Here is a 24,520-nt window from a genome sequence, read left to right as displayed (position 1 = left end):
AAATAATTTTCTCTCCGAACTGCAACAAGCCTTTTGCCGGATCACTTTTATTTTATATCTGCTTTAAAGATAGCTTTAAATCTCACAGAAGAAATACGTTTTTATGTATCTTGTATTTGTTAACAGGTAAGAAAAAATTTCTTTATAACAAGAATACCTCAACAGAATAGAAATCTGACATAGAAACAAGAAAAAGTAAAAAAAATGATTCGCAGATCATTTCTTGAATGAGATGCAGTCTATTCTGCTGTAACATATGGGGTTTATATTATGTTTCTAGTTTCTGTATTGATGCCAATCAATATCTACTTGACTAATATCATGAAATTCATAATAACATGAACACAAGTTGCTGTATGTCAAATCTGTTTCTTCAAGTCATTGTGTTGTACTTCTTTTGGTAAACTCATTCAATTCAAAATTAACTAGAGCTGCATGGATGAGACTATGCCTGCAAAAAAGCTGACAAAAAGTCTAATTACAAATTTACTTTATATTATCATATGTGCATTAATGACATTATAGTGACATTTCAATATTATGGATATTGTCAATACGTGGTTGTCATGACATAAAAAGTGTCAAATGTGACAGTTTAGTTGGTTTTATAGCAGTTTTTTTTAAATACCCACCTCTGCCAAAAGCAGAGATCAATTTTCAAACACATACAGGGATCCCAATATATGGAAGTTGTTTCTCATTGGTTAATGTGAATCACCTTAAAGATAAAACCATAAAGTACTTAAAGAAGCTGAATATATGATGTGTATTTTTCTGCGTGTCAAAAATAAAGGAGAATTGAGTGAAACACAGAATATTTATTGTATCTTATTTATAAGTATTTATTGACTGGGAGGGTCAGCCTGGGGGGCAGTATGCACTACTGTCCAAGACAGATTGTGCTGTTTTGTTTGGGGTTTTTTGCTCCATTTTGTTTCCATTCCTATTCTTCTGTTTTATCCATAATAGCCAAATAGTTAGACATTTCCACTCTAAACTCTGACAAATACAGCCGTCGTAAAGAATGGAAGCCCCACCACCTCCCCCAACGCTTCGATAAATGGGCTCTAAACCGACACAAAAGTGAGTTATCGAAATAAAGTAATAACATAAAAGCATCCTCTGATCAGACAATGAGTGTAAAAACACTGGCTAAATGACTGTGACATCCATTTTTTCTGAGTGCATGGTACACAGTCAGATCCTGTTGTGTTGTTCATTGGAAACATCAGAAATGATCAAGTAGAGGGAAAAGTAGCCGTTAAAGAAACAAAAATTCTGGGGGGGATTTTTATGACATTTTGTGGCGTGTGGTGATAATTCTTAAAAGGGACCAAGAAGGAACAAATGAGCCCCGAGCTCCGACACCGAAGAGTTCGTGCGTGTGAGAGCTAGAGGTGGGAGTGCGCCGGGTGTGTGTGGGGGTGGAGGATGGAAGTGGGGGGAGAAAACCTACAAAATGAGAGAGTCCGCCGCTGTGGAGAAACAGAAGCGAGAGGCGCGCTGAAGAAGCCAGATGTACCGTGATAATTAGCCGAGGATATTAATGGGAATAACGGGATTATGAGGATTTGAAGAGAAGTCACCAGAATCCGGTGTCTCGCAGGGCGAGGGATTAAGTTAGGCGTCTTTACTTCTTCCCTCTGCCGTTATGGGGATAGACCGGCGGCGGAGAGCATCGCTGGCTCTCACCTTGAACTTTCTCGCCTTGTTCCTGGCTGTGTCGGCTCTCACCACCAGCTACTGGTGCGAAGGGACACGGAAAGTGGTGAAGCCGTTCTGCACAGGACCGGTCACCACCAAGCAGTCCTTCTGCATCAGGTTCAACAGCACCAACATCAACGACACGCGGCTGGTGCAGTACATCTGGGAGACCGGGGAGGACAAGTACGTGTTGAGGAAGTTTCACACCGGCATTTGGTTCTCCTGCGAGCAGAACATCAACATGACCGGTAAGTTTGGTTTTCTACAGAAGTAACGGCGGACTGACGGCGGGACCGCTGTGCGCGCTGAGGAGGTGCGTCACGGAGGGAGACGTGCTGCTCCAGCTGCGATGAAATAAAATTAAAAGTCCGGATTTTAATGCATTAACTTTTACATTCAGTTCCACATCAACAAGGACTGGATTTGGGGATTAATCTCGGAAACTACTGAGAAAATTATATGGAAATGTCACCAGAAAGTCATAATCTGACAATGAGTATTATATTTAACTAACAGGTTTTTGTGCCCATTGTTCAAAGGATATCAGATAGAGAAGTTCATAGCCAGATTTATATAAACTCAGGTTCAGGATGTAATGTCAGTACACGCAAAGACATTTAAATTGCAAACACAAATACATGACTTAAAACGCTAATTAATCACAATTTAGTAATATTTATGATTAAACAAGCAGACAATGGAATAATCATGTCTGGGAGCCTGAAAAGAGCAAACTAAATATATGTAATGTTGATTAATTGAATGATTCTTGGAATAGTTTTTATGGGCAAAAACATGAGCAAAGCAAGGTTAAAGGTATATTTCACCCGCTTCAGTGGTTCTTCTATCACTGAGTGTGAAGCACTACGTGTCTGTGTGCAGACCACCATAAATGCATTTGTTGCACTGACAGTAGAATTTCTGGCCAGCACACAGCTATACGCTGCATTTCAGGCAGAAGACTGTGACACCCTAAGAGGGGGTGAGGGGGGTTGGGTGTTCTTGTCACTACATAATCACAGACTGGAACTTTTTCTTTAAAATTTTACATCGCAACTTTATCTTTGTGGAATATGGAGGAAAAACATATGAAGTCTGACATGCTATCAGCTTGGTACATGAATTAAATGTCTAATTTACGTTCTTTTACAGGTGAGAATTGCAGAAATTTCCTTTATGTTGCACCATCAAACGAAAGAGGTAAGTTTTTTTGGTTTTTGTTTGTTTTTGGGTTTTTTTTACATATAAAATGTTACTGCAAATAAAGACTTTTTCAGTGACATGGCAAAATTCTCAGTCAATCAGAGCCTTTGTCAGTTTTGTCATCTCAAGGCTTAAAATAACCCAAAGATCTCTGTCATCTGTATGGCTGCTTTCTTGTGACTCTAAATAAGCAGATGAATCTGAAGTGGACGTTTCAGTAATTTTGTCAGTGTGATGAAATGCTGGCCAAAGTCATTTGGTTCTCCACTGACCCTCTTTCAGATATTTTTTTCTAGACATTTGTTTAAGCGTCTTTAGGCCTCCAAGTGATGTATTAAGTTTTTTCTTCATCTTCTTCTTCATCAGCACTGACTTCCTGTCATTTGAAAGTGAGTCACGTTCCACCCCAGATTTTTTTCTCACATAATTATCCTATATTGGAAAAAAAAAAATCAACAGCTATTGGTGACACCATGGAGTTGTGGATGACCTAATCACTTGTGCTGCTGCTAGGCAATAAGAAACCAAAACAGTAAATCAATCAGATCCACGTGGTTTTCTCCCAGTTAATTAGTGCCCCGAACGCTGCTGTTGTGCTAAAATCTGCCTCTCGTTGCATTCTCGGTGTTTAGCACACAGAGTACAAATGGAAGATGATCTTGGTCTCTGGGTCTGACGAAGTCAGTGGGGAAGTGCATTAAACATGCATTTTTCTAATGGTCAATCTCATATTCTCGTATCATTTCAAAATGGGGATTAAGCCACATCTGGGTCTTGGGTGGAGGTTGGAAACAGTCATCATGATGTCACACACTGGTTGATGAACTACCATAGCCACAAAATAATCTTTCTGTTAGCTTCCTGCTTTTGTTTTTCCAACCCAATATGAAAAACAAGGGGTGAGTGTGAATGAGAGCCCACAGACACTAACCCCCCTTGAAACAGCAACTTGTCAATCAGAAAATAGCCACACCCTAAATCATAAGTAATGTTTTGATCCCAAATGAGACTGACATAGAAAAATGAACAAAACCTTGTATAGCACGTTAAACTTCGTGATTAAGATCATGAAGTCATTAGGAAACTAATAACTGATGTCATTTTTAGATACAATTGTACTTCTTGCTGTAACCCTCTGCAGGCTGTTGAAAGAAAGCAAGTTGCTATGAGCTACTATTTATGTCCTATTTATTAATGTCCTAAAGTAAACCAAGCAGAAGAGAAAAATATCTGTGCTATATTTCCTGGCACCAACAGTGCCATTAATTAAGCAGATCCTCCTGTGGGTCACATTCACAGGGTCAAAAATGTTTCCCAAAATCTCAACTCCTAAATTTTAATTAGAGCTAGCACATAGTGAATATATTATGTATATTATGTTTGATACTCAGTTATTCTTATTCATTTTTTCTCAGTCAGAATTTTATAGTAAAAGTTCAGTTCATGATATTTGTCAGGAGGCAGTATGACATGACAGAGAAGATACGTATTGTACCAGACTTAGCAAAACAAAAAAAAGATTTTTTTTTATCATAAAAAATGGGAATATTTTCTAGACCATCAGCGGGGAAGAGAGGGGATAGTGTAAATCCAAAGCCTGATTATTCCACTGTTCCCAACCTGCTTCTTTATTTCCAGAAAAACTGACAACAATGTTTTTTTGGGAGGGTTTGACTCAGTTGTAGTGGCTGTCAGAAATCTTCCTTTTTGTGTCATTTATAGACAGAGGTGGGTAGAGTAGCCAAAAAATTGTACTCAAGTAAAAGTAGCACTACCTCAACATAGTTTTACTAAAAGTAAAAAGTAGCCATCCAAGAAATTACTCAAGTAAGAGTAAAAGTATTTAGTGAAAAAGGCTATTTGAGTACTGAGTAACTGATCATAACATCTGATTTAATTTTTAAAAATGAGCTAATCAGACAGACAAAAATATAAAGTTTAGTGCAAATTTTAAAGACTGAAAAGCAAAAAAAACATGAACATAACATGATTACAAAATAATAAATCTAAGCAGAAGAAACACTTTTCTAATTCATTATTGAACTAATATTTAGAGAAGGTGATATAAATATATGTTAGAATACTTCCAGTGACAGTATATGGTGTTACTTTATTTCTCCAAATGGCACAACAGACTCAGCAGATAGAATAACACTAAAACAACAAATAAGAAGTCTCACTTCGACATAAACTGTAGATGTGTGTCTGTGTCTCATGCATTTTTGGTTAAAACGTTTATTATTCATTCAGTGAAGTTATTCACACTGAGTAGAGTAGTCAGAATTTTTTCTCAAGAGTAGCAATACTTCATAACAATGTTACTCAAGTGACAGTAAAAAGTACAGTGTAGTAAAACTACTCCTAAAAGTATTTTTTTTCCCAAAAGTGTACTCAAGTAAATTTAACTGAGTAAATGTAATTAGTTACTACCCACCGCTGTTTATAGCTCACTCCTCCACTGAAACCAGATCCCCAAAAATGCCTTATTTCAGTATGTTTCAGTAACACAAAGAACTGTAGTGCCTAAAAACTACAGCGTACATCTGTTTTAGAAAAATATTGCTGTCTTAAAATAAGAAAAAACAATTAAATGACACCTGTTTTGAAAGACTGAGGTTAACTCCCTCAGACAATGGCAGGCTAACACTTTGTTTCATTCAACTGTTTTATACAAAAAGAAGAAAAATCAATAAAAAAAATGCCATCTTTATCCTTTAATCCCTCCTACACACATGTGCTTCTTTCTTTTCTTAACTATGCAAACAATTAACAGTGTGCAGACATGTAAAATGCTGCATAAATACAAGATGTGGGCAGCAAATTAGTAATCTGTAACCAGGCAACTCCATATGAGCCTCGCCGCAAAGACAAAATAGATCCTTGTATAAAGAGATCTTCAGCGACTCAAACAATAACTTGGATGCCAGACTCTTTAAACAGAAGCCTGTACCGTTGTCCCTGTACAACAGGTTTAGAGCATCTTTGCAAACCATTTGCCAGCATCATGATTAAAACACTAGGATTTAGCAAAACAAAGAAACATTTCTATGGAAGGGGCTTAATTGCAGTGTTTTAAAGCCTCTATCTTTTCCACCTGCCTAAATTAAACTGAAGAAATCTTTTACTGAAGTCAATTTAAAGCAAGCAAGAAAAAGACTTTTTAGCTGAAGGACGTATTTCTGTCCACAATTCATTCAGGGATATTCTGGGTAACAGGCATGTTACGTTTATTACACACCTTATGATTAATTAACCACACACTAACTGCCTGCCCTTGGGTGATATATGCAATTACACTACAGCGTACACTTACAGGTTTTTAAATCCGCTGATATTTTGTCCTAACACGTATATAGACTCCAGCTCAGAATGCTCTGCGTCTCTGGGTAGATCATGCTCTATATCCTCTCCCTGACTGTGAAGGTTAATGATACGGGGGATGGGGTTGCCGGTGCACCTTTCTCCACTCACTCTTCCCCGCTTCCTCTGCCTTTTCACGTCTCTGCTCCCTTCCTTCACCCTTGCTCACCCATATTCTCCCTCACGCCCCAATTTCCTTTCTCTCTCACCACGACGTCACACTTCAACACCACCATCCACACAACTTGATTTTTTGTCTTCTTCCTCTTGGCCATTACTTTGCTATAACAAACTGTTTTCACAGGTGTGCTGTGGCTGTGCATAGTTGCAGAGTGCCTCTACATTCTCCTGCTGGCCACCGGAGGCATCCTTATGTCCATAGAAGTGTGTCACATCGGCAACGTCATCGACGGGCTCAAGCTCAACGCCTTTGCCGCCATATTCACTGTGCTGTCAGGTGAGAAGCATTAATATAATTACCATCTTTGCCATCAAGTTAGTGAAAAGCATCAAATCAAATAGTTGTGATTCAATCAGTGCTATTTTTGTTCATGTTTGTTTTGTGCTCTCCAATGAAAAGATTACAGATACTGTGATTGTTCTAGTATCTTTTTCCACTTTAGATGAAAAGAGCTTTTATTTGGACATATTACTAACTATACTATATATAACTATATGTTGCTGCCATTAGTGAGTCTTATAGCCTCCCAAAAGTCAACTGGAAAACCTTGAAACTAGGTTAACTGGCTTCCAACGTTAGAACTCATTGTTGTCCCCTTGCGTTAAAGGGAGGATTTTCAGTGAAGCCAATCATATGTGGGTAGCAGATACTGAATATCTGGCTTAAGATTTCTTCTGCTTTCTACGTGTTTGTAACCAAAACCTGCTCAGACAGCGTTGGTCAGTAAAATAAAGAATTGAAATTTAAATCAGAACGATGCTGCTTCCAGGAGTCTTTGTCTTCCATTTGTCACATATAAACTGATATGTTGCTTCCATTACTATTACTCATGTCCAGTTCATAACTGATAGTGTTCCATTGTTTGATTTTCATATCCAGTTGTGCTTTTATTGCAACTATTTTAGATATTTGTCGTACTTAAAAAAAAAGAAGAAGAAGCTATTGCTAATCCAGTGCTTTCCAGATGATTTTTTTGCAGGATGGGCCAAAATCTTACAGTACTTTTCTGCATTCATTCAACTCATTCAATGTTTAATTGAGTCATTTTGACAAGTTCTCCAGCAACACTGGCTGAAATGCAGCCACAGCCTCTACCATGTTTTACAATTGACTTTAGACAGTCACTGTTGTACCTCTCACCTGATCTCTTCCATGCATATTGATGAGGATATACATTGGCAGTTCTTCCCATCTAGTTCATAAGCTCCCGAAAGAGTGTAACAATATGCCCTGAGGGGGGGGGGGGAAGAGGTGTTTTAGAATTTACCCCTCTCCCGGTAAACAGTAGTAAGACAGATCAAGGACATTGGAGGAAATCTGGAGCTTTAGATCAAAACCAAAGCAGACAATTCAGATTTTTTATACTTAGCTCTGCATTAAGGGGTTGTGGTGTCATCTTTGTACACGGGATGATGAAAGAATCTGAGATGATGGAGGAGCTGTCAGCCATGCACTCAATGTAAGGGACAAGGACAGGGCATGATTAGTTCATGGAGGCAACTGCATGCTTGGGTAGGCTGGGGCTCAAATGGGAGGTGTTAGAACTGATGGCTGTCCTGTTTTTCTGTACTTCAGACTTTCCAAAAACCTGTGAATTGTGGTGGATCGTGGTCTCTTTGATGTTCTGGTTTGATTATTGCTAAGAGACTTGACAGCCAGGTTTGTTATCAAATGCGCTGATAACTTGCACTATGAAGAAGAGCATATGAATTTGAATTCGAGCCATTTTTCAGTCAGTTTTTGTCGTGGTTTAAGCCATGCTCTCCTTTTTTACAACTCATTAAACTATTAAGTTTATATTTATTTAAGGAGGAGGAAGTTAGCCTACCTTGCAAGTTTTTGCAAAAACAGAATATTTATGGACTGCTATAGTGCTGAAATGTGGAAAACTATCGTGAACCACATTTTGTTTTTTGTGGACAAGGGCCTTTCCCTTATTTTTGCACGCGATTACATTGGATAGCATGAGAATCTGAAACTCCAAAGTGAAACTTTCTTAACCTCCCTTATTAGCATTAATGGCAAGGTTACTATTAAATTTTATTAGGTCCTGTTGGGGCATTGGCAGCTCCTGTGCACTCAAGAATGTATTTTTCAGCATTATATAACGCACAAAAAGACAGCATCCTGTAACTTCACCTGACTTTGGTTACATACCGATGCACCAAATGAATAGTGACAGTATTGCATTGATGTTAGGCTCCTTGTCCATAAAGTCACCACATTCTTTGCCAATATAAAACTGAAAAGTCATGCCCTGTAGAGGACCCCAAAATAAAAATTAACATTTACTGCAGGAACGTTTATCCAAGCTTTATATACACTTTTGCCAAGTACTGTAAGAAAACTATAGCAAACGCTTGAGATATATACTGATTTTATTCCGTTTCTGTTTAACTTTAAAACCACTGAGTCCTTAGTTCTGCTTCCTTGTTTATCCAGTCATATATTCAGGCCAGTTGTAGCCTCTCAGCCCTGAAAAGATTTCCAGCCGGTTTGCAGTCTGCCTCCCTCTCTCGGTGGAGGAATTAACAATGACCTTCTCTCTAATCCACTCTGTGAAAATGATCCCGACCACCACACTCTGGGCAGTGATTCAGCAATGAAAGATACTCAACTCCACGACAGTGACTCACAGCTTTTTGCTGCTTTGACAGGTCAAATTCAGAAAATGTGTTTTTAAAAAAACTGAAAAGGCTACAGGCTGAAGAATTGTACAACCTGTAAAACCGAGGTCCACACTTTGACCAATTTATTTAATGCTTAAAGGTTGTAACATATGTGTGTACTGTATCTATTCTTTAACTACGGGCAGTTCTAGTTAGACTATAGAAAAGCCTCTTGTAGGCCTGGAGTAAAACTGATGCTATACTTGATCCACAGCTCACCCAAAATATGTTAGCATTTTGTGAAACACACCAGCTTTTGTTATGTCAGTGACATGAAAGAATCAGTACTCTTCTCATCTCTGGCTAGAAACACATATTGTTTAGCATTGCTTAATTTAAAGACCTGAGGCAGCAGTGAACAGCTAGTCTGGCTTTATTGAAATATGCCTAAAACATGATAACGTCATAAATTAGCATGATGTGTTGGATTTGTTTAATCCATTCATAAACCGAAATGCAGTAATGTGCAAAAGTCTTGAGCACTGCTCATTTCTTGATATATTATGAGGAAAACAGGAAGGTCAATCCTTCAAGCTCGGGTCCTCTACCAGAGGCCTGGGAGCTTGAGGGTCCTGCGCAGTATCTCAGCTGTTCCTAGGACTGTGCTCTTCTGGACAGAGATCTCCGATGTTGTTCCCGGGATCTGCTGGAGCCACTCGCCTAGCTTGGGAGTCACCGCACCTAGTGCTCCGATTACCACTGGGACCACTGTTACCTTCACCCTCCACATCTTCTCGAGCTCTTCTCTGAGCCCTTGGTATTTCTCGAGCTTCTTGTGTTCCTTCTTTCTGATGTTGCTGTCATTGGGAATCTATCACTACGGCCATCTTCTCATGTTTGTCTACCACCACTATGTCTGGTTGGTTAGCCACCACCATTTCATCCGTATGTACCTGGAAGCCCCACAGGATCTTAGCTCGGTCATTCTCCACCACCCTTGGGGGCGTCTCCCATTTTTACCTCGGGACTTCCAGTCCGTACTCGGCACAGATGTCTCTGTATACTATGCCGGCCACTTGGTTATTGCCTTCCATGTATGCCTTGCCTGCTAGCATCTTGCACCCTGTTGTTATATGCTGGACTGTCTCAGAGGCATCTTTACACAGCCTGCACCTGGGGTCTTGCCTGGTGTGATAGACCCCAGCCTCTATGGATCTTGTGCTCAGAGCTTGTTCCTGTGCTTCTGTGATTAGTGCCTCTGTGCTGTCTAACAGTCCAGCCACTGGTAGGATTTCTGGATATCAGCCACCTCCTCTATCTGCCGGTGCTACATACCGTGCAGGGGCCGTCCTTCCATGATGGTTCCTCCTCTTCCTCCTCTTTCTTGGGTTTCTACTGCCTGAGGTATTCACTGAGCACGTGGTCGGTTGGGGCCATCTTCGTGATGTGTATATATATATGTGTGTGTGTGCTGTATGATAACAATATATAAACAGTCTGAACTGTTTTTCAAGCTTTCTTCTAAATGAAACAGACTTGAAGTAGACTTCAGGGTAGTTCTCCAGGCTCCTTGAAGGACATTCAAAGCACTTCTTTGGATGCTGGTTGCTTCTTTTTCACTTCTCTGTCAAAATGATCCGACACTGCTTCAATATCAATGTTGAGATTCAGGCACTGGGAAGGCAAATCCATGACTGATAGTGTTCATTTTGTGTTTTTCTGTTCTGTGTTTCATTGTCATGCTGAAAAAAGCATGACAAAAAACCAATCAGATACTTTCCAAATAGTTTTGCATGGTGGATTAAACTCTGATGGCACTTTTCTGTGTTCATAATTTTATCAGTTTTATCAAGATCCCCAACACAGAACCATGAGAAAGCCTGCCCTGTGTTTCATAGATGGTTGTAGACACTCACTGTTGTACTTCTCTCCTGACCTTCCCAGAACCACACTGACAACGATTTAGATTCTTGTAATTTTTTAAAGTGATCCTGAGCTATAGTTTTCCACGCTTTCTGAAGGTCTTTCAAAGTTTTCCTGTGGACATTGGCTGCTTTTTCACTCATTGTCATTCTAGTCTACTTTCTGTTTTTTAAGCCACTTAACCTAATTTACCTATGACTCACTTAAACATATAAGTTGGTCAGATCCACAATAACATTTTCTCCTTGCATCAAGCTTTTAACTTTGCAGACATCTTGAAACCTAATTTAATTAATTAGCTAAATTAACTGTAATTTCAGTGGTCACTGGGACATAAATACTGCATGTATAGAATCACCAGTAAAACCAGAATAAAAGGTGTTTTAAAATGCTTTTAATGCCCAATACTGACTTTCTTACTGTAGGAAAGAAAATCTGTTCATTTTGATAAAAGGTCACGACAAGGAGAGTCTCTATCAAGAACAATGTGGATACAGAGCAGTGTCCTAAAGCATTACAAAAAAATGGAAATATTACGTTTGCTCAAACCCAAAGAAACTTTACTTCTTTGATCTAACTCTAAGACAAGACATTGCTTTGATTGATGCTTTTGTTCAAATAGTCTGTTTTAGTGAAATGTATTTTGTAGGAAATTGGTGCAAGAAGGAGGTTTTTGTCTCTGCTTGGATCAAATTTTCTGTCATATTTGTCTTTTTCAAAGAATCCGGCTTTATGTCTGTGCAGGAAGGACCCTGATCAGAAGGCAAAGTTTTTAAAAACTTTAAGAGACCAAGAAGGTCTAGAGAAATTCATTCAAGAGACATATATGGATATGTGGTGAGCCTGAGGCTACATATTGATTAGTTTGACGTTAGAGTTGGATTCCTAGTCTGACTGTTGCTTTGATTTTAGGGTAAGTACAGAGTAACCCAAGTTCTCTTTTGATCCTCTCTTTTGTATGAGGCAATGACGGAGCTATTGTCTTACTAGTTAAGTGTCCTCTAAACTTCATATCGTGTATCAGGTGCCTTCTTAATCCTATATGACTTTTTTTTGCAGATGAATACACTGGGAATGACCTACTTTTTTTCTTAAACTGGAATATTTACCAAAAAAAAGAAGTAAAAGGCAAATTGAAAGTTCTCATTCAAATAAATTTGTACAAAAGTGATATGGGTAATGCATCGTATTTATCGTCATGACATCACCACCACCTCACCCTGCTTGTAATCACAATTACTTCAAACCTACATTGCCATTACATTCAAATCACCACAAACTGTATATAAAAGATGGATGCAAGTGTCTTAAACATGCATTATTTCTAGTGGCCAGCAGGGGGGGATGTTCAAAAAGGCATCAAGCTATATGGAAGTCTATGGAAAAACAGCCTTCAGCTCCTTTGACCTTAGTAAGAATTTTCCTGATCAGTTCAGATCAGTACCTTACATATTCCTCTGGTTATCAGTTTTCTCACTCCTCATTTTAAAATCACCAAGATGGCAACAGTACTAACACTCTGCTCAAGCCTTTAAAGTTTGAGTTCAGGTGACCATCTTTTGCCTGGCATAGACTCAAGTGAGAAAATGCACCTCCAAACCTACTGTCAGTTTAAAAAACTGGTGAAGGTTTAAAACGTTGTAGCAAGGATGTTATATGATGGAAAAGATAACTAAGATTTACCTGATTTTTTATTTGTCACTTGTTAATCATATTGACAGTTTGCTTTTGTGTCGTTGTGGATTGTGCATCACTGTGAATCGTGAGACTTTATTATCTCCTTTCCAAATGGGAATCTCTGACAAATGAAGCTAATCAAAAGTGCCAAAATCTGCAGTTCCTTTAATGGCCAACTGAAGCTAGATCCATATGTGAGTCAGTCCCCCAGCCTCCAGTGTTGAAATGCCCAAGTAATTGGCATTTAAAAAGCCATTACGTTACATTAAATGGATGTAGACGATGCTGGATGATTTGATTTTATCTTCTATTTATTTCTGGTGCATTTTACTGGCAGGGGCAGGCTGAAGGTCGACACCTTTTCCAGGGTCTGTCTATCACAGCAGAAAAACTACTGACCATCACTCAGTCATCCTGTTGTGGTCTTGTGATCTTTTCATTTTCACCTGATAGGAGCTGAACCTAGCATGCTCTCCTGCAACTAAACTCAGGAGTTGTGTTTTCACACACTTACCCCAGTGTTTTGCCAGCTGTAACGTTCAGTAAGATAGCGAATGAACTCTCAACCCAGGCCGTATGTGTCATGTTTTATTTATATATGGCTCGCTGTCTGAAGAAGTGAGCTGTTTGCATAAATAGAGGGGGTGAAATCTGTGAGGCTGGTACTCAAGTGTGAGTGTAGTTTTTATCCCTCTAAAACACAAAATCATTTAGAATTTTTTTACGGCTTTTGTTGCAGTTTGTCGGCTCTCAAACATCAACGGTTTAGTGTCCTTGTAACAGTTTGTTTCTCTTTTTAATGGGCTGAATATGTTATGTTAATGAGGTCTGAGCTGAAATTATTTTACACCTGTCAGTTATGTGACGTATGATGAGGCGTGTGAGGTGATGATGAAAAACAGACGTATTGGGGAAGTAAAAGAAAGCGAGGCTTACTTTGATGTGAGGAATGAACTTAAGTTGAGCTGCATTCGGGTAATTAATGTGAGTAATGTGAGTAAAAACTTCAGTTTTTGTGCTGAGTGTGTGTTAAAAAAATAAAAACTGTGGTTTTAATAGCGGGTGCCTGCGGAACTGCCAATTTGTTCCAATAGTAAGAGTGGTCATGCTAACTGTACTGTGTGTGACAGAGACTACTGCTCGTTAGTGTATAAAGAGCCTGAGGGGACAGAAGGAAATACTGAGCAATCTGGAGCTATTTTAGGTGATACTTAACAATCTGTGAAAAATGTGACATGTTTCTCATAAACAAAACCAAAAAAGCATTTGTATTCCTTTAATTATATTTTGCATTACTTTTAGAAAATCTTTTTAAACATTGCAGTTTATTTAAAAAAACAAAACGGTTATGCACCATTTAAATACAGCTTATTAAAACAATTTTTCTTGATATGAAAGAGATCATGTCTTTCATATCTTTTCTGACTTTTTCAAAAAAGCAAGTTTCTCCAAACTCTCTATTCTCCATTTGTGTTACACTCTAACTTGCCAACTGTCAGCTTTTTTCTGCCTTTTTCATGCTGCCCAAACAAAAAGAGCCTCAAAGTTTCATTCTAATGAGAAAGCTATACACAAGACAAAATCTGAAACTCTGGCTTTTTCCACTGGACCATATAGATGAAAGGAGTTCAAAACATAGACTTTGCATGCCTTCAGTTGACAAGAGCACATAAAGAGACCTCTCTGAAAACTAAAAAACACCTTTGAAAATGTTCAAGTTTTCCTATTCACCTTGCTCTGCAATGTTTTATCTCAAATAAATATGAAATAAAATATTCATAAAAATATAACTCTACTTCAAAGAACACATGCTCTGGCGGATTAGATTAACAACACTTACCGGTAATACGCGTGTTCTCAATTTTAACAACTTTTTTTTTTCACCTTCCAGCACCTTGTCTTAATACCTGCAGCTTAAAGCAACTGATCTCCAAAGCAAGAGAAATGTGGCACAGCAGCAGCAACAAGTTTACTTATCTCTGACATGGAGACAAACATCTGCTAGATAACCCCACTTTCTGTTTCTATTTCTTAAATTAGTGTGTGCCTAGCAGTGTTGGTCAAGTTACTTGAAAAAAGTAATCAGTAACTAATTACTGATTACTTCCCCCCAAAAGTAATCCTGTTACTTTACTGATTGCTTATTTTCAAAAGTAATTAATTACTTAGTTACTTAGTCACTTTTTAAAAACACTATTTACAACCTGAATAGGTGATAAAGCGATAGATCTTTCAGCCCAATTCTACTTTTTCTACATAATCCATCATACAAAATGTAATCAAATGGAAAAGTCCCTTTTTAAAACTTGTTTTATTAGTTTTAATCTTTTAACTTTATGCATCAAGCAAAAATGTAATTATATGCAACATTCTCTGACTGGAAGAAATTTGTTTAATATTTAAACCTATTTTCTGCACATTCCAGCATATAAAATATTTTTTGTGTTTACACTCAGTCTTTCAAATAGATGCAAGTAAAACACAGCAGAAAATAAATAAAGTCAAAGACTAGCGGTCCTGTTGCTCTATTTTCACCTGTAAAGCAGGAGTGGGGTAGGCGGAGGTTTGCCCTGGTGCAGGTGTGCCGCAGCGGTCAGTGGAAGAATCCGCGAGTTTCTCTGTGAATTTCCCATTACGTCGTAGCGCACTTGGTGCTTGCTTGGAAGTTTAGGGGTTTTTTCGCTGTAAAAAGAAGTTTTCTTCCCACGCACAACGGACGCTAATGTTTTTGTCACTTTTTATGGAATCAAACTTAAAGTAAGGTCAGTACTTCCACGCTTTAAACGCTGCACGCTCATACTCTCTCCCCACTCGATATATGATCCATTGTTGCTCTGCACACAGCTGTTTTCACGAACGTCGCACTGGCTTAAGTCACTGTCATGAGACATTCTCGCAAAAAAATCACTGTTTTAGTAACGCAGTAACGCAGCGTTCCTACGGGAAAGTAACGGTAATCTAATTACCGTTTTTGCAATAGTAATCCCTTACTTTACTCGTTACTTGAAAAAAGTAATCGGATTACAGTAACGCGTTACCAGTAACGCGTTACTGCCCATCTCTGGTGCCTAGTGTACTAAAGTGTGCGTGGATGTGTTGCTTGGCTACTTAAGGCACAATGAACTTGTAGTTATTTAAGAAACGACCAAAATATAACAAGAAGTAACAATTTGATTTTATGTTGGAGGACTGCAGATGTTTTATATGGACAGAACAAATATTTCAGTGTCAGTGGAGTAAAGCAATCGTTATGTTAGAGAAATCATCTGCTCACCAAGTATGTGTAACCTAGTGACAAGCCTGTGAATGCTGGCTAGTAGTTGGGATGTCATCAGAACCAAAACTTATGAATGAAAAGTTTCAATACCAAAAGTCTGAAAACACAGCAGTACTTGTTTTTTCAGTCCTGTATGCTGGGCTGCATATTGTATGCCTACAAGTGTACTAATCTATCCTTAGATGCTGAAGAAAAACAGGACGCCTACAAGCTCAGGAGAAGCTATATTAGCACAGTAAAAAAAATATGCATAGAAGATGGCACCTAGTGCAGCTGCTGTGATAGTGTAAGGAAGTAGAAATGCACAGATCAACCAGCCAAAGATCAGAATCAAACGAGTTCCAGGATTCTCAGCCCTGACCGCTGACTGGCCAGTCAGCCTCATGTATGACATATTATGAGTCGTCCTGTTTCATGCCTGTGAAAAATCCACAGTGGTGCAGGGAAATGGTTGTGTGCACACTCACAGGCATACACTAATGCCACATTCCTTAATAAGTTGGAATTTCTTAGTGTCACAATTTGAATCTTGAATGCCCCCTCAACTCGGATTTCCCACTTGGAAGGTTGGAGTAGCCCTACCAACCCTCGAGTTAACAGTCCAAGCACTGAACATGAGCAAAAGTAAAACTGTAAAACCTTTAATCTGTACTGCCAATGTTGTGTGTGTGTGACTGACTAAACAAGCCATATGCAGAGCACTGACCAGGCTCTATACATGAATGTGCTCCAGCTGTTTTAAAAGCAAGAAAGTAATATGTTGTATTGCTAGTGATACATGAATGGCTCTAACTAGCTTATCTACCTAGCAAATCCTGTTTTTCTTTTTTGGAAGACCAAGTTCAGAGGTATTTGGAACGCAGCAAAACATGCACTATGACTAAAGACACAACCCACTATGAAAACAACCGAAACATCTTGAATCAAAATTATTTGTTTACATTGTAAAGAAGCTAACAAAGATGTAACACCTTATCGTTACATTTTCAACACAAAAAACATCCTCTTTAGCCAAAATAGCACATACCCTGGAGTTACAGCTTAAAAAAGACCTGAAAACAGGGTTGTACTTTGGTATTACCCAGTTTGAAAAAAGGGGGGACTTCTTAAAGACTTAAGAACTGTCCAAAAGAGTTTTAACCAACATAATTTAATATAACAAGAGCAGCTTAGAAAGGCAGCTTCTCAGAAGTAAAGATGAGGAGAACTATCCATCCATTTGCTTCTGCTTATCCTTTTTCAGGGTCGCTGGAGCCTATCCCAGCTGTCTTAGGGCAAGAGGCAGGGTACACCCTGGACAGGTCGCCAGTCTGTCGCAGGGCTAACAAATAGGCATAGACAATCATTCGCACTCACATTCACTCCTATGGGCAATTTAGAGTTTCCATTTAACCTAACCCCACTAAGTGCATGTCTTTGGACTGTGGGAGGAAGCAGAGTACCCGGAGAGAACCCACACAAACACAGGGAGAACATGCAAACTCGACAAAGGAAGAACCCATCCTGATCCTGATGGTAGAATTAAACTCAGGACCTTCTTGCTGTGCGGCAGCAATGCTGACCACCATGTCACCATGCTGCCCCAGTCCCACTGTTCAAGAACATGTGTCTATAAGTTGTGGGAAAATTTCATAATAATGATCTTCAGTGTAAAATTGTGAAACCTGTGAATGCTCTCTTCTTGTAGTCAGAGGAATTGAAATTTGAAATTCGTTTTTTTGTTTTTTTCCACACATTGATGCCACATCCTCCTGACTTTTTCGGTGAAGTCCTTGCACATTTCAGCAAGCCATATTTCTCATGAACCACATACTGCAGATATTAAAACAGCGTTGGTTTGTAGTAGAAGAGTGAAGTTGTTAAGACCTTCAACCTATAAACATTTGAAGCATTGCAAAATGAAAAATAAAACAAAGAAGACCCAACACTGTTGACTAGGTAGAATACTATATCAGACAATATTAGGGCAGTGGTGTTAAAAAAGGGGGATGCTACACAGTAGTAAACATGTCCCTGTACCAAACTGTTAGACGTGTTGCTGCCATTAAATTACAATAAGCTAATATTATTTATCAGTTTAAACAATTGGGTTTATTCTTTTTTTACTTACACTTTATACACTATTCCAACTTTTTGGTATTGTGGTTCTATTATTTACAAATATTCCAATACGAGAGAATATGTTGCGCAATATCTCTCAACAATAAATGTTTTTCGGTCTGTACTAAAATAATTCTGCTGTGTTCTTGTATGAAATCACACTGTGACATCCTGTTTCTGATGTTCTGACCAGATACTCAGAAAAAGACTGTTCTTCAGCCAACTGGAATTAGACGAGGCATAATGCCCCACGAGAGAGAAAAAATCTATTCATTGCTCTTCGTGTGTTCGTGACTTTGAGTAAAGAATATTGTTTGTGTATAATCTTCCACATGAGAGCATTGCAGATTAATGACATGCCCCTACTTGCAGTTTGATGTTGTTGCTACAATTTGATAGGTCTGACATGCTGAAAAATGAAAAGTGTAAAGTTTGACATATCCTGTGACCAGTATTGTATTAGCCACAAAAACATATGTATTTTTTCTTTTTTCATATCCGCTTTGTCGTATGACAGATTTCTCATGCAGTTCTAAACGCAGGATTAAAAGCTCAACCACCTTTTGTACACTGGATGAATGGTCATTTTCCAAACAGCGTGATAAAGGACAAATAATCCTTAGTGTCAGACTTCAGTTGTAGCTTGTGCACAATGACAAAACAGATTTAAAAAAATCTAGGTGCCCCCTGTTGGCTGTGAGAGAGCTTTGCAGCACAGATTAGGCAAAACTGCTTTCTCGATGTTGTACGGCTGAACTGGATCAAAAGCGTCACATCTCTGAGGGTGCTTGTATATGTTAAGTGCTTTGACACTAAAAATAAATAACCTTGCAATGGCATGTATTGACTTCTTTTGGAAAAAAGTGACCTTGTGTTAGGAGAACAAGCATAATTTCCAGATGACAGAACGTGCTGAGACTCGGAACTGCGATTTGTTCCACTCATCCTGATGCACGGCTGCCTCTGATCTGCATAACATTATGATAATGTAGCACTGTCATATCTTTAGGAATAAACATGAGCTCTGATAGGGATGAGATGAGAATTTAGGTGTTTGGTACTGAATCTGGTGCACTCATGTTCGGCCCAGGGATTTGTGGAGGGGGGGGGCTTATGTGGTAATCGGATTGGTAGGCTACAAATCCGTAGCTTTTTATTCCTGTGCTGTTTTGTGGGCAAGGCAAAATCCAGCACAAAAAAAATCAGGTGCAAAGATGAAAATAATAAATGAAGCGAAGCACAGAAAACCAAGCAAGAGGCAAATGAGGGGAAGAGACGGGAAGAATATGAAAGGACAAAGAGTATACCGGATAAGTGGAAGATGCTGCTAATCTCTACTTTACGTTTTGCACCCAGTTCTTGGTATATATGGATTGGACTCAGTTGATGGCTGCTGAAACCTCCAACAAACAATAGTTGTCCTATTACAGGATGAAAGCACGCCTGTTGAGCATGAGATTTCTTCACATAATGAAAAGCGTGTAAATAAATAGGAGATGTCTTGTAATGTCTGGGCTATCTTTTATTCTACTAGCTTCTCCAGCTCAGTACAATCTCCCATCAGTGTTATCCATCTTGCTGAAAGTCAGAGCGTGCTTTTTGTTTCCATCTTTTCCATTCATAAAGAGAAAAAAATATTAAATATGATTTGCACAAAGATAGGCAATTTTAACACCTTTGCTGTTTTCCATTTTTTACACAAAATCAGGTTGGAATATTTTTCACAGTTGTTCTTTCTCACATTTGCCACAGCAGAAAATTTTATCCTGCAGATATGTTTGCACTACTGTAAATAAACTATGCCTGAAGTACACAGGAAGCTGAACTGGTAGATGTAACAGGAAATGGTACCAAGATGCTAAACAGCTTATATTCTAATACATTTGATTAGTTAGGATTAAAGGCAGATGAGAATAAGGCAGTGCTGGGAGAAATTCAGCTCTACCCTCCTACCCTCATTACCTGAGGTCTGAGGTCTGGGTTTCTCTGCTCCACTGCTGCCAACACAACCCAGCCACAGATAAGCAGCCAAAACTGGATGGATGAATGTTTCTTCAAAATATGTTTTTCACCAGTGTGTTGCTGGTGTAACTCAACTGTTTGATTCAAATGTAGTGTAAAAATTACAATTAGTTAAAAACCTTTGTTGTTTTCCTTGTAAATTGCATATTGGCCTTGAGCTGAGCATGCCTAGCAACAGAAGCTTAAAGGGAACAGGGTTTAGGGAAAAATGAATTCTCTCTCTATTTTCCCCTTGACTCTCGTGGTCTTCATCTCACAAACAATAACTGGCTGTAATTACCATATTTATGCCTTATGTCTTTCATTGCACTAGTTGATCCTATTCCCAAGCAGAAGCCTGCTTACGTGCAAAAGTAAATAACTCCACCAACACTGCTGTATTCTGAAATTTACTGCAAGATTTATTAGCAGCAGCAGCACTGTGGATGGTATTGTTTTCACCTCGTGAGTCAGCTTGTCATCATGGGAAATTGTGGGCCTGAATATACCTACTTTAGCAGTAGCTGCTCACTGAGGCTGCTTTGGGAGCAGTAGCTGTGCCATGTTTTCAAATAAAACGGTAAAATACACCCAGTTTATAATTAATTATTAGTTAATGAAAAATAGTACATTAATTACTCACTAACACAGCAAAAAGCTCTCTTCAATGAATGGTTTAAAACACCGACAAAGTGCAGACACAAGGATGGCAAAAGTGAAAGGCAAAGTTACTAGATACTAGTTAGGTCTGCTGTAATATATGGTTGGAGATGGTGGCACTAACAAAAAGACAAAAGTAGGAGCTGGTGGCGGAGTTGAAGATGTTAAATTTTTCATTGGAAATGATGGACAAGATTAGAAATGAGTACATCAGACAGACAGTTTGGGATTCATGGATGTAGAGAAGGAGGATATGATGTGTTTGGTGTGACAGAGCGAATCTTATGAGCTTATGAGATGCACTCAGTGGCCACTTTGTTAAGGCAAAAATACTAATCCATCACTGTAACAGGGACCCAGTGGTTTCAGGTAAGTAGGCATGGTGAAGATGTCCTGCTGATATTCAAACCGAGCATCAGAATGGAGAAGAACGTTGACTTAAGTGACTTTGACGGTGGGAGGGTTGTTGTTGCCAGGCAAGCTGGTCTGCCTGGCAACAACCTGGTCCTTTCAGAAACTTATGATCTACTGGATGCTTCCCACATAATCACCTCCAGGGTGTACAGAGAATTGTCAGAAACTGGGAGAAAATGTGTTGTTGATGTCAGAGGTCAGAAGAGAATGCCAAAATACTTTGAGCTGATAAGAAAGCAACAAAGCTCCCTTCGTTACATCTGCAGTACGCAGAAGAGCATCTCTGAATGAACCAGGTGAAGCAGATGGGTGCAGCAGCAGAAGACCACGCGATGTACCACTCCTACCAGCTAAGAACAAGAAACAGTGGCACCTGCTGGGTCATAGGCTAGCCAAGATTGAACAACCGCGTGTGATTTAAATGCCGCAGCTTATGTAATATTTTTTTAAAACTTTTTTATCAGAGTTCTCTGTATTGTTCCCAGTTCCTTGGTGCGCTGTTGCTTCTTCTGGTTATTAAGGAATAAATGAAGAAAATAATAATGCAGTAGACAAAGAAAAGTTGGTACACCTGAAAGTTGCATTTCACTGTTTATTTCTCACAGTTTTATTTTCATTTTGTGCTCCACTTGGACTTTTCTGATTGATTTTTCAGCTGTTAGTGAAGTCTTGTCTATTTTTATTTATGTATTTATTTCGTTTTAAGAATGTGTGAAATAAGTAAAGAAACAGAGAATCAGTGCCTAGTCTGGCCACATAGTTAGAATTTCAGCTCCTGTAATATTTCTCTCTGTATGTGATCATTTGCCAACCCTAAAAGAAATACATTCTGTAGATAGCAGCACTACTCTGTGTGACTCACTTAAACAGTGACTCACTGTAGCTCAGTACCCCTTGCAGTAAAATGAATAGTGAAGGAAGCATGCAGATTCAGCAAATACAGAGTATGACTAATCAGTCCATGTGACAGTGTTATTGAATTATTAGACCATTAATACTCATTTTTAATAATATTTTAGTTAGTTCTGTGGTTTCATATCCTGGGATTGGTCAAAGGATATGTTAAATAGCTGAGAGGTAGTTAGAGAAAATTCTTCTGCTCTATTTTTTATTGAGTTCTTAGAGGTTTAAACTTTGTGTATTAGCAGTGTTTGACATGTATATGGTTGCAAACAGCTGCTCGTGTATGCCTTGTCATGTGTTACATTGTGCAATACTGCCATCAAGTGGTGGCTATCAAGAAATACACTTAGCAGGTTCTTTGGCTGTCAGTGTGGGTAAATCTTATTGATTTATCAGTGTTTGTGTACGTGTGTGTGTCCAGGTCTGTTGGGGATGGTAGCCCACATGATGTTCACCACAGCCTTCCAGCTGACAGTCAGTCTGGGCCCAGAGGACTGGAAACCTCAGACGTGGGACTACAGCTGGTCATACATGTGAGTGATGTTGGTTCTTTTTATTTTGCTCCCAAGCAGCCAGACATTCGTGTCATTTTTAAAGTGCTCTTGAACAATAATTCTCCAGGCTTTCTGGAAGTCTTTCAAAGTTTTTGTTCGGACATATAATCTAAAAATCAACAAGGTTTGTGAGTCACTCCAAGCCGAGTTTTGGAGAGTATTAAATTCTAACGTCTTTTTTAAATTTATTTGTAGCAAAATCGGTGAACTGACTGTAACTCAACAATGATTCCTTCTAATCATAGTTTTGTACAGATAGCACATCTATAAATTACACATTGTCATGCAGCCATGTGCAACACCATGTGTAAGGACATAACTGCAAGATGTTTTTTGCATGAAACTCCTTTTCTGTCACATTTAGGATTTGAACATTTATGTTCTGCTCACTGCCGTGAGCATACGTGAGCTTGTTAAACTTCAAACATGAGCATTTACAGGGGCGGTCCTGTGACTCCTGGTACAGTAAATTGTCCACAAATTATGCCTTGCTTCTATGCAATTTTAACAGTTTGCAAAGCCATCTGTGGGCCAGACTGAACCTTTCAGCACCTCAGTTGTAGCCTACTTTTCAGTCTTTTCATCTGCTGCAATCACAGGTCCAAAAACTGAGCTTGTTAAGTGGATAAAGGAAAAAGCCCACTCTACAAGATAGCTTAGTCTTTTCTCTTTGTGTCTCCTGTGCTGTTGCTCTCAGCCTACTTTTCTCTATTTCTCCTACCCTGCTCCCTCCCATTACATTCTTTGTAGTAATTTCTTTCTTATCCCACTGTTTCACCACCTGGCCCTTTGAGTCCTCACTTGTTTGTCCTCACAAAGCATTGAAATGATTTGGTAAAATGTTCTATACATTGGTTATTTCATCTTTGATGAAGAACAGCAGAAATATGTAATACTTTGTTTAACCATGCATTGCAGTTCTTTTCTCAACTTTTGTTTGCTTTGTGCTAGAATTGGAGCCCAGCTGATACTGAATTTTAAATCACCGAATACTGATACCAGTATTCGGTGATTTGAAAGGCAAACATTTCAACAGATTAGCCAATATTTTTTTCTTTTTCTGTGGTGCTAGTGGGAAAGCTTGTATTTATCAATCACTATAAATACTAATGTTGATAAATCAGCACACAGATAATATTGGCCAGTAACATCAGCCTGACTACAAATGGGTTTGGCTCTAGTTAAACCTCATCAGTTCAATGTTTATTCCTGGTTAAACTAACAATTATGCCTCAATAAAGCAGACAGGTTTGCAGGGTTTTTATGATGAATCAGCGCCACCAGGAGGACAATTCCTCCTTCACATTGGCTGGACTTTTATTCTGCAAAAACACGATGAAAGCACATAGAAAGTTTTTTATCAGCATAGTACATAATTTCTGGTGGTTATTTATTATAGAAAAAAAGAATCTTTTACTCATAAATATCATAATTTATGCATTCTTGTAAATTTAGGATCAAATCACTAAATTACAAAGAAAAGAGAGCCAGTTTTTGGAAGCCACCATCTTGCACCGCCGTCTTGAATACAGTAGACACAGTAGCATAATAGTGTTTTATGTTCATGGCTAGAGATATACGTTGCATGCCTTATACTTTACTTTTAATTAGAAGATCACAAACAGCTCTTTCAAGCTCCAGCTATTTAGCATTAGTACATGTATATTCTTATCATTTCCTTCTCATTATGCCTCTGTCCTCCTCCTCTGCTTTTGTCTCTTCCTCATTTCCACCTCGTCCTCTTCCTCTTTACCTCAAGCTTCATCTCCTCTTTTTTTTTTATTGACATTTTAGAATCACTATACAATACCATCAACTTCAGCTATCTTTCAGTACATATATTTTTTTCTTTTTTTCTATATTTAAACAACTAAAATATCCATACAATAAGAATGAAAGAAGAAGAAGAAAAGAAAAAGAAGCAAAACAGGAAACAACAAACAACATAAATAAA

The 24,520-nt window shown here is 38.6% G+C and overlaps 1 protein-coding gene across 1 annotated transcript in view; it reads left to right on the top strand.

Moving 5' to 3' along the window:
* The first annotated feature begins 1,435 nt into the window (after positions 1-1,435).
* Positions 1,436-24,520, top strand: part of gsg1l2b (gsg1-like 2b) — a 28,434-nt gene continuing 5,349 nt past the window's right edge. Inside the window, exons 1-4 of the mRNA XM_084938386.1 lie at positions 1,436-1,952; positions 2,857-2,904; positions 6,572-6,724; positions 22,434-22,545. Of these exons, the coding sequence (XP_084794512.1) occupies positions 1,652-1,952; positions 2,857-2,904; positions 6,572-6,724; positions 22,434-22,545 (614 nt within the window). The 5' untranslated portion in view covers positions 1,436-1,651. The remainder of the gene's footprint in view (positions 1,953-2,856; positions 2,905-6,571; positions 6,725-22,433; positions 22,546-24,520) is intronic.

This window comes from Perissodus microlepis, chromosome 8 (genome assembly GCF_051167445.1).
Source record: "Perissodus microlepis isolate ML-2025 ecotype Zambia chromosome 8, ASM5116744v1, whole genome shotgun sequence".
NCBI lineage: Eukaryota > Metazoa > Chordata > Actinopteri > Cichliformes > Cichlidae > Perissodus > Perissodus microlepis.
Note: the sequence above shows the minus strand (reverse complement) of the source record. Positions and strands in the feature narration are given on the sequence as shown.